At 46.1% G+C, this 12,786-nt stretch overlaps 1 protein-coding gene across 3 annotated transcripts; it reads right to left on the reverse strand.

The window, feature by feature from the left end:
* Window positions 1–7,448: 7,448 nt before the first annotated feature.
* On the reverse strand, window positions 7,449–10,518 carry LOC123413129. 3 transcript variants are annotated; one of them, XR_006613680.1, is made up of 4 exons: window positions 10,278–10,518; window positions 8,849–10,163; window positions 8,143–8,267; window positions 7,449–7,912 (listed from the first exon to the last, which is right to left on the reverse strand). XR_006613680.1 is itself a non-coding variant. In XM_045106094.1 (3 exons), the coding sequence occupies exons 1-3, from the start codon at window positions 10,501–10,503 to the stop codon at window positions 7,897–7,899; spliced, it is 1,557 nt and encodes a 518-aa protein (XP_044962029.1). In that variant the 5' UTR covers window positions 10,504–10,518; the 3' UTR covers window positions 7,449–7,896. The 3 variants fall into 3 exon arrangements, 2 of the variants coding, with proteins under 2 accessions (XP_044962029.1, XP_044962027.1); XM_045106094.1 differs by lacking the exon at window positions 8,143–8,267; XM_045106092.1 differs by lacking the exon at window positions 8,143–8,267 and having other exon boundaries at window positions 8,826–10,163.
* Window positions 10,519–12,786: the final 2,268 nt, after the last annotated feature.

Consider the following 12,786-nt stretch of genomic DNA (forward strand, 5'->3'; position numbering starts at 1 on the left):
TCGGGACAAACAGATAGGTAGATAGACCGTTATTATGACATCACCAAATCCCTATAATTTTGGAGTGGGTGACGTCAGTGATGAAGGAGGAAAACAAAGCAGAAGATGATCCGCCAAGATCAGAGTTGAAGGATATTGATATGAATAAATTCAAATCAATTTGGGGCCTAATGTTGGGGATATAACCCCGCTATATAATGTTCCCTATTGGGCCGGCTCATTATTATGGTGACTCAATGTTCGTAGTAAGATGAGTCCTGACATGCAAGATTCGAGGCGCAAGGCGGGTCACATAGATGAGCCCATTGGCGACCCAAGACATGAACATGGCGACTCACGGTCCGCGAGGTAGAAGGTCACCAAGAGTTTCCTTGCTTAAGGAGCAAGGCGAGTTAGAGACATAACGGGTCATGAATCATAACGTGACCTGAACTCTTGTAAACCCATGACCTCGACCTATATATAAAGGCGAGTCTCCAGGGCTGATAGACTTAAGTTACAATCCATCGAGAGCTAGGTGAGGCGAATCCGCACCCTTGTAATTGATTTCATCATCAATACACACAAGGCACAACGTAGGCTTTTACCTCCATCGGAGGGGCCGAACCTAGGTAAACTCGTCTCTCGTTCTCGATCAACCCCTTTGAGTCGTCACATAGTTGCGATGGCCTCATCACTAAGTCCTTTCACGAGGACATCTGTCGTGACAAAACCACGACAACGATAAAAATATTGAGTGGCTCTCATATGCATTGTTATTGATCTAATAAAGAGCCCACATTATGTTGTCTTCTCTTCTTGAATAAAATGTTCTAGATTCCAGCATTAGTCCATGGCACTCTGGCACTATTATTATTTTCATATCGTTCGGTCGTGCAAGTGAAAGGCAATAATGACGATATTTGATGAAGTGACTGTGGCAAAGGGAAGCGGGTATGAACTCAACTTGTTTTTGTTTTTGTAAATATGTTTAGACCGGTATCCATGATTCAGCGTATTATGACCAAAGATGTTTGCATTGACAATTAGAGATTATAGTTGTTCATGCCATGCTTAAGTAGCTAGGAGTGGATGATGAGTTATCTTGGATATCAACATGCATTAAAATGGTTGTGATGTAGTATGATGATGTGGTATCTTCCTCTGAATGTTTGAGTGGCTTGAGTTGGCACATGTTCATGCATGTAGTTGAATAAAAACCAACATAGCCTCGACGATATTTATGTTCATGGTGTTTATATCCTACTCATGATAGTATGCAGCGATGATTATTCATAAAGGATGTTCATGACCATCTTCGCTCTCTAGTTGGTCGCTTCCCAACCTATTTGCTAGACTTCGACCGTACTAAGCGGGAATACTGCTTGTGCATTAAAATCCTTGAAACAAAGTTATTACAGATAAGTCCACCATACCTACCTATATGTGTTATTACCGTGTCGTTCCAAGTAAATTTACATGTGCCACCTCTAATATTTCAAATGAAGTTCTGTTTTGTGTGCATGGACGGCTCATGAAGCGAGAGAGGGCGATCAATATGTTTCATGCTAAGCGGGTTATTCTCATGATGAGTGTTTATTCACTCGTCCTTGCATGAGAGGGGCTGGTAATAGGGACTTCGAATCTCCATTTATAAATTGCAAATAATTAAACAAAACCCCATGGATTATTGTTGGTTTGGATGGAACCCGTGGATTTGGCTAGTCGTGGAGTGTGTTTGATTGGTGGAGGGGGGTAAACCTTTACTTTTGCCGCTTGGGAATCGCAGCTAATTTGTTTAGCATGGAAGATATCGATAACTCTTGGTCGTAACGTTGGCAGGAAGGATGCACCTCCCAAAAATAATGTATCTCTTACTTTCACTATGAGCTCTGGCACCTCTGCAAATTCGTGCTTCCCTTTGCAAGGGGACTTTCTATTTACTTTCTTGTTATTTTAATTTTACTTTGAGTCATCACCTTCTGAAATAAGCACCACACATGAGAGCAATGTTTTCATCCCAATGCTTTGTGTCTAGTTACTCATTGTTTGCAACATGACTGGATCTCTTTTACCATGAATTACAATGTCTAGTTGCTGCTTGAACTTTAGAGGTGCTCTTCATTTATGTTTTGCGGTCTCAGAAAGTCCTAGCGAGATACCATTATTGCCATATTATACCATGATCGTTTTGACAAAGTGTTGATGTTTGAGATATTTTATTATTACTCGCTAGTTGATTATGACACTGATATGGGCTAATATAGTTTCTAAGGGTTATTGTCGATATGGTTAATCATCATTTATGTTGAAAACTAGAGTGCTTACTAAGCATGTATATATAAACAAGAACAAAGAGTTCGTAAAAGTTTTTCTTTATCACTTTCAGTTTGTCAACTGAATTGCTTAAGGACAAGCAATGGGTTAAGCTTGGGGGAGTTGATACATCTTCATCGTATCTACTTTTTCTAACGCTTTTGCTCTTGTTTTGGATTCTAATTTGCATGAAACTAACCCGGACTGACGTCGTTTACAGCAGAACTACCATGGTGTTGTTTTTGTGCAGAAATAATACTTCTCAAAATGGAACAAAACTTTTTGGAGATTTTTTCTGGAATATATAAAAAATACTAGAACCAAGATCCACCAGAGGGGGTTCCACAACAGCCCACTAGACATCAGGGCGCGCCAGGCCCCCCTGGCGCGGCCTGGTGTCTAGTGGGACTCACGTGGCTCCGCTGAACATAATTCCAACGCTATAAGTTCCTATTTTCGGAGAAAATCAGAGAGGAAGTTTCAGCACGTTTCACGATACGGAGTCGCCTCCACCTCCTGTTTTTCATCAGGAGGCCTAATCTGGAGTTTGTTTGGGGCGCCGGATAGAGGCATTTTCGGTCTTCGTCATCACCAACCCTCCTCCATCGTCAATTCCATGATTCTCTCCAACGGGAGTGAGTAATCCCTTTGTAGGCTTGCTGGTCGGTGAAGAGCTGGATGAGATTCATCATGTAATCGAGTTAGTTTTGTTAGGGCTTGATCCCTAGTATCCCTTATGTCCGGAGATAGATGTTGCTATGACTTTGCTATGCTTAATGCTTGTCACTAGGGCCCGAGTGCCATGATTTACCATCTGAACCGTTTATGTTTTCACCATTATATCTAAGTTCCTGATCCGATCTTGCAAGTTATACGCACCTATTATGTGTTATGATCCGCATACCCCAAAGTGACAATAATTAGGATTCTTTTCGGTGATTACCGTAGTTTGAGGAGTTCATGTATCCAAGATGTGTTAATGCTTTGTTCCGGTTCTCTATTAAAAGGAGGCCTTAATATCCCTTAGCTTCCTTATGGACCCCGCTGCCACGGGAGGGTAGGACAAAAGATGACATGCAAGTTCTTTTCCATAAGCATGTATGACTATTTATGGAATACATGCCCACATTATATCGATGAACCGGAGCTAGTTCTGTGTCGCCCTATGTTTTGGTTGTTATATGATGAATATTATCCAGCAATATCACCGATCCAATGCCTACCAGTTTTCGACATATTGTGCTTACTAAGTTGCTACTGTTGTTACAACCGCTACAAAACTACTATCACTTTTACCGTTACTGCTGTTATTGTTACCATTGCTATCAAAACTATCATATTACTATGCTACTGATCACTGTGCTGCAGATACAAAATATCCAAGTGTGGTTGAATTGAAAACTCAGTTGCTAGTACCTGCAAATATTCTTCGGCTCCCCTTGTGTCGAATCTATTAATATGGGTTGAATACTCTACCCTCAAAAATTATCACGATCCCATATACTTGTGGGTAATCACTAGTTGATGACGATGCCCCTTGCGGACTAATCGTGTGCATTAAGCTTTCACAGATTATCAAATGGCACGAGACAGTTATTTTCCACACAGTGGTTGAAAGAGAAGACGGTGTTTGGTAGACTTGAATTATAGGTAAACCCGTACTATCAAGAGAGGATCCGCGTGTAAAAAGGTTGGGAGGAACAAACAAGCACATATTTGCACCCATCCGGTTCCCGGCACAATGGATCTTCTGTTCTACCTCTAAGGACCTCAAAGTTATATAAACGGAAGTACCACTCTGAAGAGTAGTAGTACCGCCCCAGCGGCACTGCCGCCCTCCAGGTTCGGCCTCACTTCCGCTTGTATTTCATCTCTAGCATAGCCGGTGCTTTTTCCCATTTTGAGAGGAAGTACTGCTTGGGGCGGAGCGATAGTACTGCTTGGGGCGGAGTGGTACTACTGCTCGCCGCCGTCCGGGCCCTGCGTGAGGTTCACCTCCTCTCGGCGCTCGCGGCGTGGCTTACGAAACTCGCGCGAGAAGTGTCCCTCTATGCCGCAGTTGTAACACTTGAGCTTCGACTTTCCCTTGTTCCTCTCACCGTCGGCGCTGTCACGCCCGTCGTTGTCCTGACCGGCCCGGTTGTTGCCGCGCCCGCCGTTGCCGTGACCACCGTTTCCGCGACTGCCGTTGCCGCGGCGGTTCCCCCTTCCGCCGTTCCAGCCACCAGCTCCCCCCGAAGAGCCCTCGGGACTCCTCTGTTTCTGCCGCGCGTGCCACTCACTTTCTGTGAGAAGAAGCTGGGCACCACCGGCATTGTCAGCCCCAGGTTGCGTGTACCGGTCCTTGAAGGCTTGTAGGCGGCCAGTAACCTCCTCGATGGACATGGTTTTGAGATCCATGAGAGTCTCTATCGAGATGGCAACCTGCATGAACTTGGGTGGAACAGAATGCAACGACTTTCTCACCGCCTTCACTTCCTCGACGGTGTCCCCGAGCGCCTGCAGGTCGTTGACGAGGCCGGTGAGGCGCAACGCGAAGTCTTCGACGGTTTCCCCGTCCTTGAATGCCATTACTTCGAATTCAGCACGCGCATGGCGGCGATGGCGTCCCAAGCCTCCTTGTTGGAGTCCTTCCCGGCCGGTGCCCGGAGCATCTCCGGTGGTACCGCACACATAATGGCGGATAGGGCGTTGCGATCGTCCCGCTCGATGTAAGTCCCCTGCTCGATGGCGCGCCACAGACCCTGGGCGTGCAGCCTGACGCGTATGAGCAGCACCCAGTCCTCATAGTTGGTGCGAGTGAGCATGGGATACTGGTGCGGGCTTCCCATGCCTGCAGCTCCCTGCTGCACCTGGTGTACCACCACCTCGCGCCGTGGCCTGGCCCTCGACAGGCTGCGCCCACGGCGTTCACCCGACCGGTGCGGCGTCAGCGACCTGTCCGAAGTTCCGGCCATCTCCGCAGGATCTTCTCACGAGGCTGTGATGCCAATTGACGTTGCAGCCGACAAATTTCTGCTCTCTCTCTCGCTCGAAGAACTTCAGACACCGTATGTTTTTTGTGCTGCTTGCAACAACCTGCAGCGTTTTCTTCTCTTATTATTTATCTTCAGTTACAGCTAACAGAAAGACCTATTCTACAGGCCACGATCGAGCGTAACAGCTGTGCCATCCCACGACCACTTCCTCGTCGCCCTTGGTGCCGCTATGTTCGCCATGACCCGCGCCATCCCACGAGAGCGAACACTGCAGCGACCTACCACCGCAAGCAAAGCGGAGCTAAACTACGAGCGTGCACGAGAACAGATTCTCAGTACACGCGCTGTTATTCTGACGAAACTGAAAAACCGAACACCTACCTATCTCTGAACTTTGTGCAGCAGGATTCAGAGTTCAACAGCGGCTAGCGGACAAGAACGGAGGGGGCGAGCAAGGAAAGAGGAGCATGAGATCACAGGGACGCTGCAAGGGAGGTCTACGAGCTCGGGGACGGTCGGAGCACGACGAATCGACAACGAGCGCCTTCGGGCACCGACGGCAGGGTCGGGCTTGGTGGCGAGGTTGGCAAGCGTCCGAGCTCTCGTGGCTTGCTGTAGATGACGAGGACGTCACGGAGGTTCTCTTGGACCCATTAGATGGGCTAGTCGACTTCGATGGCTATAGGCACGATGGCGACATGGCCTTGGTGGCTCGACCATGGGGGAAGAAGCGGCAGGAGGGCAAGGGGGGAGAGAGGCGAGGGGGTCAGCGATTTCCAAACGGCACTGGGGAACTCATCCTCGTCGTCGCGCTGGCAAGGGAAGCAGCCAGGCTGCTACCAACGTGGCGCGAGGCCGCGGGCGCCGTGACCTCCTTCTCCTGTGCCTTCTGGCAGGAGGAAGAAGACGGCGATGCACCTGATGGGCTTGGCTGCCTAATGGGTCGGCTACAGGTAAGCGAGGTACAAGCCTCTTTCCTTTTAATTTGTTTTTGTGTTTTATTAAATACTTTTGGCACTGATTTTATAATCAAATATAAAACAAAATAGGGCCAAAGTGTTTTTAACAATTTTTATGTGACTATGTGGATTATTTCACACATGGTAGACATTTTTTTTATGGTTTTGAACCATTTTGTTTTATTTAAAGTAGAACAAAAACAATTGAAATAATTCCAAAAATATTTTTCTTTGGTTTATTTTGAAACCTCATTTTTTTTTGGTGTGGACCAGTTATTTTATTTGAGGTAAATCCCATTTGCTAGGGTTTTATGAAGGCCATTTTGCATTCATTGATTCAAATTTTATTTGAGTTTGATTTAATCCATTTGGGGTTGGGTTAGGTCATCCCCATTTCAAATGTGAGGGAAAGAATAACATGATGACATGATGCATAATGCAGAGCCAAACAATGACTAGCTAGGGGATCCATATCACCAAGTCATCGATAGACAGAGACACTAGTAGCTCAGGCTTCAGCAAACTCACCTGCAGAAACGGCGACTCCAAACTCCCTGCGAGCACAAATCACAGGTGGGATTGCTAGCCAACAACTTAACCCAGATTTTCAGGTAGCCCCTCTCTCGCTCTCGGTAATTATTCTACGCACACCCCCTGCCAGCCCTCCAAATCTCGCCGCCGCCTCGTCTGTTAACCCATGCGATCCCTTTCTGGCGCAGACAATTTTGCCAGTTTCCAGTTCATTGCACTGCTTGGCTGTCCTTTGTTTTCACTTCCGGGTTCCAAGTCTGTAACCTTCATGTTTCCTTGCTCTGGTCATTGCAACTCTGTGCAAATCCTTCTCCATATTCTCTTCTTCCAATATATATATTCATATGTTGTTCACCCTACTAATTTATCATGTAATCCGTGGATGTATGATACTCAGTACTCAATCTGAATCTGATTCTGTTGTGAATTGGTTGCAGAAATCTACCGAATACATAGTCCATACCACCCATAAGATGCTGGCTTGGAGAAAAACAAATAAGTATTACAGTAAAACGCTATCCCATAATTATTCTCATGGTTTTAGTTCAATATATCGAACGGAGGGAGAAAATCAGTAATTTTGGAAGACATGATTTAGGCATACACTCGTGCTTCAATGCTTCCTCTCATCACACAAATATTAATACAAATGTCACCATCTCAAACAGCAAAAACATCTTAGTACTTCATCATCCAAGCAGCAGCTTTTATAATTCAAGATCGGAGTACTTCATCCCAACAGCAAAAATATCTCACAAAGTGTAGCGACCAAGATGATACGACAAATTATATCCAAGGAAGCTTATATAATTCGTCCACATCTTACAAGCAGAATTATGCAAAAGCAGAGATGACGAAGCTATCGGAACTGTGAAGCTGGCGATAGAAACACGTCGGTGTACAAAACCCAGGGAGCTAAGCAGAAACATTTAAGCAACAGCTAGCATCCACAGAGACAAATTATTCGCAGGGAGAGAAACAGCAAGAGCAGGTCCATGATCAACACAGGTCAGATACAAACTCCAAGTGCAAAGCAGAGTGGGAAGACCACTCAGTTATAGCTTACAGAGGGGTTGGCATCAAGGAAGATTTGCCCTCTCTCTCGTCGTGATCTGGCTGCTTGGTGCTTGCTACTATCTCCTCAGTTTTCTGTTGAGACAGGGAAAATCATAATCTTTCTTATTCATGATATGAGCACATAAAACAACTTGCCAATAGATTGATACAAGATAAAATGGGCAATGCAACAAAATAAACCAAAAGAAAAGCATCAGAGAAGACAGTGCCTCAGGGTGTGTATGCCCAAGACTAGTAGGTGTTTTCAAGTTTGAGCATCTGACTAGAACTTGTGTGGAAGACAATACTACTCAAAGCAACACCTTCCGCTTTCTCGATGATGCCGCCTGGATACGTCCATGCTTCTTACATTGGGAAGTTATTATCGGTTTGGAACTACAAGTTTTGAATGGTTCAAGACATCACTCCTAGCCCATGGGATGATAAGCTGCATGATAGTATTAAGGAAACAATTCAAAGTAAGTCTGCAGTCTACCTTAATTAAAGCTAACTGAAAGACCTCTTTTTTCGATGAACAGGGTGGAGCCACCCCAGCTCCATTTTATAGAATGAAACCAATGAATCATACAGTGCTAACAGGTTCAAAGTATTCGCAAACTCAACGTTACAAATAATCAAAAATAAACCCAAAAACGCGAGCCAAAAGTATAGTTAATGATCATATAATTCCTACACTTCCAGAGCTTGCTAACACCTCCTAAGTTTTCTGTCAACACACAAAATCACAATCTTATTCATGAGCACATAAAACAATCTGCAAATATATTGCTACAGGATAACATAGGCAATGCAACAAAGGAGCAAGCAATGTGGATGTTGCGCTGAGCATGTTATAGTGGGATGCAGAATATGAAAGCGAACAAATGGTATGTTCAGAGCTGGTTTCAGTTTCTATTGTTAACCAAAAGAAAAGCATCAGAGAAGATAGTGCCTCAGGGTGTGTATGCCCAGGACTAGTAGGTGTTTTCAAGTCTAGGCATCTTACTAGAATTTGTGTGGAAGACATACCCACTCGAGATTTTGTATTGTTTCTGATCCATATTGTAGAGGAAGAATGCTGCAAGCACATCCTGAGGGGTGAGTAGTTCAAAGTTAGGCTTCTCACGGATGAGGAAAACCAAGTTTGGATTCCTTGGTGCCATGGCACGAAGCATCTTCCTCACAACATAGGAATCGGTCATCTCTTTGCACCCAAGACCCTTCATCTCATTGACCAAATCATTGAGCCTTGCATACATGTCATTGGGGGACTCATGTTTTCCTAAGGCAAACCTGTCCATATGTATCCTCAATAAACCAAGCTTTGACTCACGAAGTGCTCCATTAAATTTTCGGAGAGCATCCCAAATCTCCTTAGCACTCTTATAGTTGCGAATCCTCATGAACTGATCACGACTCAAGGCTTCACTTAAGGCGCCATTAGCTAGGGCGTTGTACTGCCGATTCCTCTTTTCAAGAGCTGTTGGATTTGCTTCATCCACACAAGAGAAACCAGTCTCCACAATTCTCCACAGAAGAGGGTGAATGCTAAGCAAATGGAATTTCATCCTATGCTGCCATGATAGGTAGTGTGTGCCATCGAAGTAAGGCACTTCCCCGGAGCAATGTGCATCGTAGGAGGGCTCGCTCCGCACGGTAGTGTCCACCTTCGCCTCGTACTCGCGGATGATTTTGGATTCTTGTTGCCACATGTCGTGGACCTGGAAACTATTGAGCACATCCAGAGGGGTGAGTTCTTCAAAGTTAGGCCTCTCACGGATGATGGCCTCAAAGCTTGAGTTCCTTGGTGCCATGGCACAAAGCATCTTCCTCACAACATAAGAATCTGTCACCTCCTGGCATCCAAGGCGCCTCATCTCAGCGGCCAAATTCTCGAGCCTCACATACATGACAGTGGGCAGCTCGTGCTTCCTCCACGCAAACAACTTCATCTTCTCCCTCAACCGTTTGACTTTGAACTCGCGAACGATTGGGGTGTCTTCATGTATAACCTGGAGAGTGTCCCAGACCTCCTTAGCACTGTCAAGGTGCCAGATCCGGTAGAGCTTATCATCACTCAGGGCACAGTATATGGCGTTCATAGCTTGGGCATTGCAATGGATGTTCCTCAGTTCGAGCGCCGTTGGGTTTGCTTCATCCGCACAAGAGAAACCGGTCTCCACGATGCTCCACACAAGAAGGTTAAAGGCCTGCAGGTGGGTCTTCATCCGAGCCTGCCACATTTGGAAGTCTTTGCCATCGAAGCGAGGTGCTCCTACCGAGGCGGACTCCCCCTGCATCATGAGCGTTTCCAGCATCGCGTACTCATCCTCGCCGCCCTCCCCTGCACCCCCAACACAAAATCGGCAGCCGTGAGGCGGAATCGACCGGAATGTCGGAACGGAATCGATTGGGGGATAAAACCAGCAAGGTGGACGGAGAGAGGAGGCGGACGGACCGGTGCCGACGACGGCCAGCTTCTGCATCGTGGCGCGCGTCGTCCGCGGATCCCAGGTTCCGGCCTCGCTTTGGTTCGCCGCGCGGCCCGGCGGGGCGAGGGGAGGAGAGGAGCGCCGGCGGAGCAGAGCAGGGAAGGGGAGCAAAGCCGACCGCTTTGGAATCAGGATTTTTTTCTGAGTGTATGTAGCACTCGGGTGGGTGATTTGAATTCCTAACGTTGGCATGTGGACACAAAAAGGAAATGAAAGAAATGGGCCGTTGATCAGCCCAAGGAATGTAGATTGTAATTATGAATACATAATGATTAATGAAACATGTAAAATGTGTAAAGAAACCAATTCAATGCTCTTGTTAATACTCCCTCTATAAATTAATATAAAAGTATTTAGATTATTAAAGTAGTGTTCTAAATGCTTTTATCTTAGTTTACGGAGGGAGTACATAATAAGAATCCGTGTAGATGGGAAACAAGATACATTTTTATCAAATGAACTATTCATCAAATAACCTATAAAATTGCAAATAAACAGGTCCGCTAATTCTTATCTAGATAAAAAATATTAATTCACACCTAACCTCTGAACCATACAATGTAATGTCCCAGATTTACATTTTTTTAGCAGTGGAGTGGAAGCTCCTATTGTTCCTCGTGTCGCGCGGTGGAGAGCCAACAATTGCTCACCCCCGCTCCCGCGTGCGCGAGCTTTGGCCGACCCATGTGCGGGATGGGGCGTCCAATATTTTTTTCCCTTTTTTCCGTTTCCTTTTTTTACTTTGAAAAATGTTCATGGGTTCCAAATTCACTAAAAATCAGGAATTATTTAAAAATTTAGAAAATAAAAAATTCTCCAAATTATAAAAAATATTCACCATTTCAATAATTTTTTTGAAATTTAGAAATTTTTTACATATTACCCTCGGATTTCAAATATATTCATGAATTCGAAAATGTTCATTAATTTCCAAAAAAAAACTGTAATGTGAGTAAAGAAAATGTGGATAACAAAAAAATTTCTCGTATTAAAAAAATGGATTCAAAATAAGTTCACACATTTTAAAACTGTCCATATTTCAGAAAATGTTCATAAACCTGTAAGATGTCCCAGAATTGCACCAAAATGATGAACTCAAAATTTATATGATTTAAAAATGTTTACAAAATGAAAAAAGGAAGAAAAGTACATAAAAGATGGCCAGTGCTACAAATCATCCGACTGATTCGTTTGCGGGATCAGCCGGGTCGGCCACCGTTTGATCAGACAAGATCTGACGTCTCTGACAACGTCCTTTTCTATATCGCTGCGCAGTTTGACTGGTGTGGTTTTTTTCCCACAGCCAGCTCCCTTTTCTATACTGCTTTCTTTTTTCCTGTAGAATCAATCAATCACTGCAGCGCTACTATCTAGCTTACACACTGCTCCTCTCCTTGCTTTTTAACACTTTTTCAGGCACATCAATCCCACGAACGTGCGCGGTGCGCCACTACCGTTGGTTAATACTACATGTGATAGCTATCTACATATTCCCTCCATTTAGAGCATCTCCAACAGCCGCGCTATACTAACGTCGCGCCGTAAAAAATACAGTTTTAGCGCGCGCGCGACGAGGCGGGCAGCTCCAGCGGGCGCGCAACGCAATCGCGCGCCCCTTATTTGCTGCGTCAGCTCCCGCGCGCTCCTCCTCTCTCGCGCGCTCGCTCCTCCACTCTCGCGCGCTCGCTCCCCACTGCCACCCCCTTCAGGCCGCGCCGCCGCCGGCGCTCGCGGCCCCGGCGATCGTTCCGGTGCTCCCCGACCTATCCCCGCGCCGCCGTCGCCGCCCGCGCCCGCCGGCGACCACTCAGGCGTTTCCCCGGCCTGTCTACGCTGCGGCCGCCGCCCGCGCCCCCCGGTGACCTTTCAGGCGCTTCCCCGGCCTCCCCGCGCCGCCGCGCTTCCGCCCCACCCCCTCCTAGTCCCGCCGGCCCTCGCGCGCCTCCGACGTCCGAGGAACAGCGCCCGAGCGCTCGCTGCCGCGCCGCGCCTGCAAGGTGTTCGACAAAACGCCTACAAGGTATGTATTGCTCCAAACTTATGAATTTGATGCATGTTTTGAATTGTAGTTTTTATAGTATAGTATTGAACATTGTAGATGAGTTCGTCGTATGATTCTTCCGAATAAGAATTTGATATGGAAGAGGAGGAGGATCTTGCAATGATAATAGCTATGCATATCAATAAAAAACCGAAGCACGGTGGTTCGGTTATGGGTCGGGAGAAAATTTGGAGAGATAGGATTGATGCCCATAACAGATTGATGAAGAACTATTTCATGGAGAATCCCACATACCCGGAGTCGTATTTTCGTCGCCGGTTTAGGATGAGCACAAACTTGTTCAAGCGCTTTGCAGAGAAACTAGCGAGCCATGACCGGTTTTTCCAGCAAAGGAGGAATGCCGCCGGAGAGCTCGGGCATAGCACATTTCTGAAGGTGACAGCCGCATTGCGTATGTTGGCATACGGTATCCC

The sequence above is a fragment of the Hordeum vulgare genome, chromosome 1H (assembly GCF_904849725.1).
Source record: "Hordeum vulgare subsp. vulgare chromosome 1H, MorexV3_pseudomolecules_assembly, whole genome shotgun sequence".
Taxonomy (NCBI): Eukaryota; Viridiplantae; Streptophyta; class Magnoliopsida; order Poales; family Poaceae; genus Hordeum; species Hordeum vulgare.

Coding starts and splice junctions, on each gene's coding strand:
- LOC123413129 (XM_045106092.1), bottom strand. CDS start 10,503: ATGCCAACGTTAGGAATTCAAATCACCCACCCGAGTGCTACATACACT. Junction 10,164..10,277: donor GCTGGCCGTCGTCGGCACCG/GTCCGTCCGCCT, acceptor TTGGGGGTGCAG/GGGAGGGCGGCGAGGATGAG.